Source organism: Rhagoletis zephyria, unplaced genomic scaffold (assembly GCF_001687245.7).
Source record: "Rhagoletis zephyria isolate East Lansing unplaced genomic scaffold, Rhagoletis_zephyria_1.1 Rzeph_scaffold_03143, whole genome shotgun sequence".
Classification (NCBI taxonomy): Eukaryota; Metazoa; Arthropoda; class Insecta; order Diptera; family Tephritidae; genus Rhagoletis; species Rhagoletis zephyria.
Genome location: NW_016160227.1, coordinates 26086 through 31419, shown reverse-complemented (window position 1 = coordinate 31419; position 5334 = coordinate 26086). Strand labels below are relative to the sequence as shown.

Here is a 5334-nt window from a genome sequence, read left to right as displayed (position 1 = left end):
TTTTCATTGGGCGGGGTTTTAACGTGGCGGGACCCAAACCCAGCGCACGCGAAGTTTTACGCCTTCTCACTTTAGCTCGCTCCCAAACGGGTGTTTGGTTGCTACCCAGAGGATACGTGGATATAAATATCCGGACGTTGTGAGCTGCGATTTGAACCGTACGCACAACAATCGCTTCTGGCCACTTCCAGGTGAATGGCAGTCCAAAGTTTTCCACTTCTGCGCACGGAACCATCCTCCATACGTATATTACCCTTCATATCAATTCAGGTTTACCACATGCGCTTTTCATTTTCAATCTCATAAATTGTTTATAATGACTTTTGCCAAAATTTCAAAATCGAAAGTTATCAAAACAAATTCAATGGGACTGAGAAATATTATTTTCTAATTTTTATATAAAATCGTAATATATTAAAAAATTTTTTTTATTTTATTTATTTTATAATTTTTAATCTTAATGTCAAAATAATTCAACTTGCAGTGAAAAGAGAACAGAAGACTATGCAAGCAAAATGTTTTGCGCTCACGTTGAATATATATGTACATACATATGTACACACATGCATATAGCAGGAATTAATTTCATTTAAAGAATTGGCGCGTCGTTCAATTCCGCTGTAGCGTATGTAGGGCATATTTTTAGGCGCAACATTTAACTTCTACTAGCGGGCGACATCTAGAGTCTTCTAATTGTATGTATTTGATATGGTATCTACAACGAGGTTAATATTTAGACTAGGATGACATCTAAACTTTGCCATAAACACACTTGCTATGTTTATAGTATAAATGGTGGCCTGGACCAGAGACTGGCATGCGTTGAACGCCAACTATTGCATATTCAATCAATAGCCCGATCACTTTACCAAAATCGACGTAAGAAGAAAAAAAATCCAATATTTTTCTATCCAATTTTCCAGTGTTAAAATAATTTTCACCATTGCTGCACAACACCCTTATTGCCGAAAAACGTTGCTTGCAACACTAGTCCTTTATGGGGACCAAATTTGGTGGAAAAAAATAGCTCAGTTTGTTTACTGGATATACTGAGTTTGCAAGACAGCACGCTTTGCGCTGGTGTTCACTCATCCACTGATTTCTTTTAGGTATCGCTACTATTAAGCCAACGTGCTGCTCAGTCATACAAAGCAGCAGTATTGTAGCCCGATCACTTTAGATTTTTTCAACGAAAGAATTCCAGAAAAAAATTTTTTGATGCAGTTAGGTGTCTCCTGTTTGGGTGAACATAAAATGAAAATTTTTCCCCCAATTCCGATATGGGAAATGCCCGCCATCTTGGATTTTGTGTTTTGCGAATCTTGGATTTTGTGTTTTGCGAATTGCGATATGGGAAATGTCCGCTATCTTAAATTTTGTATTTTTTATGATTTGCGCGCAAATTTTGCATTTTTGCAAAATTAGGTAAGTGGCGCGGTTATTTCAAATTTTGTGCAATTTCTATTTGAAATAAATTTAATTAAAGATTTTTAATTAATTTAAGAGTTATTCGTAAAAAACACTTGCACTTTGAACTTTTCGCACCATGTTTTGATGAATTTGATTCAAATAAATTGAGTAAATGAAAGTTATTCTCTGCAAAAGGTGTTCAGCCCCCCTTCTTTGGCTACACAGAAAGGAGAATTCTACTGCCTTAGGGTTATAATCTTTAAGTGTGGCCGAAGGCCCCCTACGCCGAATTGTGTTCTCTGCAAAAGGTGTTCAGCCCCCCTTCTTTGGCTACACAGAAAGGAGAATTCTACTGCCTTAGGGTTATAATCTTTAAGTGTGGCCGAAGGCCCCCTACGCCGAATTGTGTTCTCTGCAAAAGGTGTTCAGCCCCCCTTCTTTGGCTACACAGAAAGGAGAATTCTACTGCCTGAGGGTTATAATCCCTAAGTGGGGCCGACGGCCGCCTACGCAAAAAGGAGTTGGACGCCTGGTTCCGCTAAAGTGCACTTTTACCAATATTTATTTTACTAATACATACCAATTATTTTTTTTATTTTACTGTGTCACCCTTCATGTTACCCTTCATTCAATAAATTTTTTTTATATTCTTTTTTGGAACAATCGTCTAATTTATTATCCACAGACACGTAAACCCATAGCACATCTTTTCGTAAAAAAATCTAACTAAACCTATTCATTTATTTTGAACGACTCACCACAGCATTCCGAGCCCATGCATTAGATGCTCCCACCGCGTAACTCCAATCGATGCTTACCACCAACTCCCAAGTCCCAAATTTCAGCTTAACTGCAAAAATGTAATCAAAAAATGAGATAGACAAAGCGCAATGAATTTAAAACAAAGTAAAAGTTAAATTCGAATTCACTTATCTCGCGCTGCTTGTACTCCTTGCAATTTTATTTTCTTTGTCATGATGTCAAATGTCAAAAAGACAACAGGAAGAAAAAAAAAACAATGGGATATTTTTTTTAATACCGATTGGCGTTGTCGTACTCGGCAGGGATCAATTGTGAAGATAACCGGGTGGCGCACGATTTAAAAAGGGAGGGATATAGTGATGGAAGATATATACGAAGGACTTTAGCGAGAATATTATACATAGGAAAACGAGGGGTATAAACGGGCATAACAGCGCTCGGTGGGAGAAAAACGCTATCCAAACTTGTAATGGCAAATACGTTGCCTCTGTGCGCGAGTGTAGCTTAAATGTCTAAGTTTTAATATAAAGCCTGTGTTTTGTGTGTAGAGCCAGTGGATCATATCTTAGAATTAGAAAAATAAATAAATAAAGTTAATAAAAATGATCGGGTAATTGATTTGAATAGGAACCCCCACTCGGAACCACAAAGGAGCACCAAGAAGGATAGCCTCCATAGCGATATTTTTTATGTTTGGTGGAAAATCAAAAGCAGGAAGTGTAAGTCCATTCCACTGTCGCGCGGTTATGCACGAATTTATAGATTTCTTTGTTGCAGTGCGTGAAGAAGCTGGAAAGGGCGCAGAGGCAGGAGCAAACGCAACTTCCTGTAAGTCTTAGCTTTTAGTTCATATCTATAGACGTTTGATGGTACCCGATTATTGGGACCGCCCTGTGAACATTTTTGGGCCGATCAGGCAGCGTTTCCGGTCTTCCCCAAGTGCTAAACCTATTAGGTCAGCTAGGTGTGAACCGCTATATAGTGGAGCAAGAACAGAAGTCGCTGTTAACATCGGTGCTAACCTCACGCGTTTGGGACAATAAGTCAACTCTACATAAGTAAATGACAGCGAAGGCATGGTGAGTGAAATGGAGGTGGGGTAAGGAGTTGGTGGACGGACATATTACGGGGCTGCAATGGAAATGTCACGTTGGATTTATGCAGCCTAGGTAGGGTGGGCCGAATCAAAGCGAGCGTAGTTTGTTCTGACATCCTCCACGCCTCGCCCTAANGCAGCCTAGGCAGGGTGGGCCGAATCAAAGTGAGCATGTAAGGTGGCGAATTTTCACTAAATTAGTTTGTTCTGACATCCTCCACGCCTCGCCCAGGTTGGCGGGTTCGAAAACCCACGCCCGAAACTTGGAGCTAGCTGAAGCAACCGACCAGGGATGATAGATTTGGGCGTGGAGTGCATAGCGCTCACAAGAGGATGGGTCATAACAAGGTCGTTTCACAAATATTTGTAATTTAGTATTTAAGTTAATTGTGAAACATATTGAATGCACTAGTTAAATTATGGGAGCGATTTATTCACATAGAATTGGAAATAGGGTTGATGATATGGTGACAGGTNAAGAACAACATTTTTTTCTATGAATCGACATACTTTAAGCATTGTTGACGCTATTTCCATTTGAATGAGGAAATAGCGTCAATGACTTTATTTCCAAATTTTTGTTGACTTTATTTCGCTTTTGAAAAGGTAATAATGTCAATTGACTTTATTTCGCACCAGGGTGGGAAATAAAGTCAATTGACCTTATTTCCATTGACCTTATTACCTGTCACCGATGATATACTTTAAATAAATTATGAGTCTGCGAAAATATCTTTTCAGCATATGAATATACTTCTTAACTTTTTCCCGAATATTTACATACAGGTTCGAAATTATGCCAGTAACATTCAAATATCGTCGCTTGGATGGAAAATTTCCGTAAGCGTCAGTTTGACAGTTTTTAGTTAAAGATGCAGTTATATATTTTAAAATCAGATATTTCTGGAGATTTTTTTTTTTGCGAAACTCACGATTAGGCTAATTAGTGAAAATTATTGTTAATTTATAAAAAAATTTATCACATTTGGCGTATACGACAAAATTTTGTTAAACTCATAAATGGTTGACAGTAAACTAAAAAATAAGATAATTTAAGAATTTCGTGAACTAGTACATAGCATTCTCCGGCACTTTGGAGAAAATCTGTAGTCGAGTTTCTGAGAAATTGAATTCCAAACTTCAATTGTGATTTCCCGAAACCTGCCGAAAGTAACATGCAACGACCTTTTATCTAGGCGACGATATAACATTTAGCTAAAATATGCATCTAAATAAATTATAATTGTCATTATTTTCGCAGTTGAAGTATATGCCAGGCGAGTAACAGGTATATTTATACATACATATGTAAGTATACCTAAATTAGCACGTTGAGCTTGTATAATCATCCCTCTAATGCATTAATTCTATATACGTTAGGACCAACGCCCGACGCAGTTATGTCTTTATTTAATAACGGCCTTATGACAAAATATTCAAGAAATATATTTTTAGATTTTTATTTACTTCATTTCATACATTAATATTTACCTGATTTTTTGTTTAATAAATACCAGGAATAAATAAATAATAAAAAACTATTTCACTTAAGCTTAACCAACTTTTAGTTGCTCGGAGCTAATTTTGGAACGCTTCATGAAATATATTCATAGACGGTAAATGCAAGCCTGGGTGCATCGTTAATGAGCTGAAGAACCAAAACAAATTAAATTTGTGGAATGGAGCCTTTTGAAATGGCCTTTACAAACGGCAATGAAATTTCGACATTATTCAAGGAATCGTGAATATAAGCTGCCTTTCATTTGGCATATTTGCAAAAATTATATTTGTTACAAAAAAAAACAACATTATTTTCTATTTTTATTATTATATATTTTTGAAATAAAAATAATCCACCTTGTACACCAGAAAATTTCTTTAAACTATCTTGCGCAGCAGTTTGTTTATATTATCTTCACGGTTACCGAAATCACCAACGTAGTGGCCACAGTAAGTTCGAGGCTTTCTTGAAGTGGGATCCAACAGTGAATATTTCGTGCGCCAAATAATCAACGCACTGAATATCGTGCGCTTTGTGCAATTTGCGTTCGATCACAAAGTTGTCA

At 37.1% G+C, this 5334-nt stretch overlaps 1 protein-coding gene across 1 annotated transcript in view; it reads right to left on the bottom strand.

Moving 5' to 3' along the window:
* Positions 1-5198: 5198 nt before the first annotated feature.
* LOC108368490 (60S ribosomal protein L7-like) overlaps positions 5199-5334 on the bottom strand; it is a 2002-nt gene continuing 1866 nt past the window's right edge. Inside the window, exon 2 of the mRNA XM_017623338.1 lies at positions 5199-5334. Coding sequence (XP_017478827.1) covers positions 5199-5334 — 136 coding nt within the window.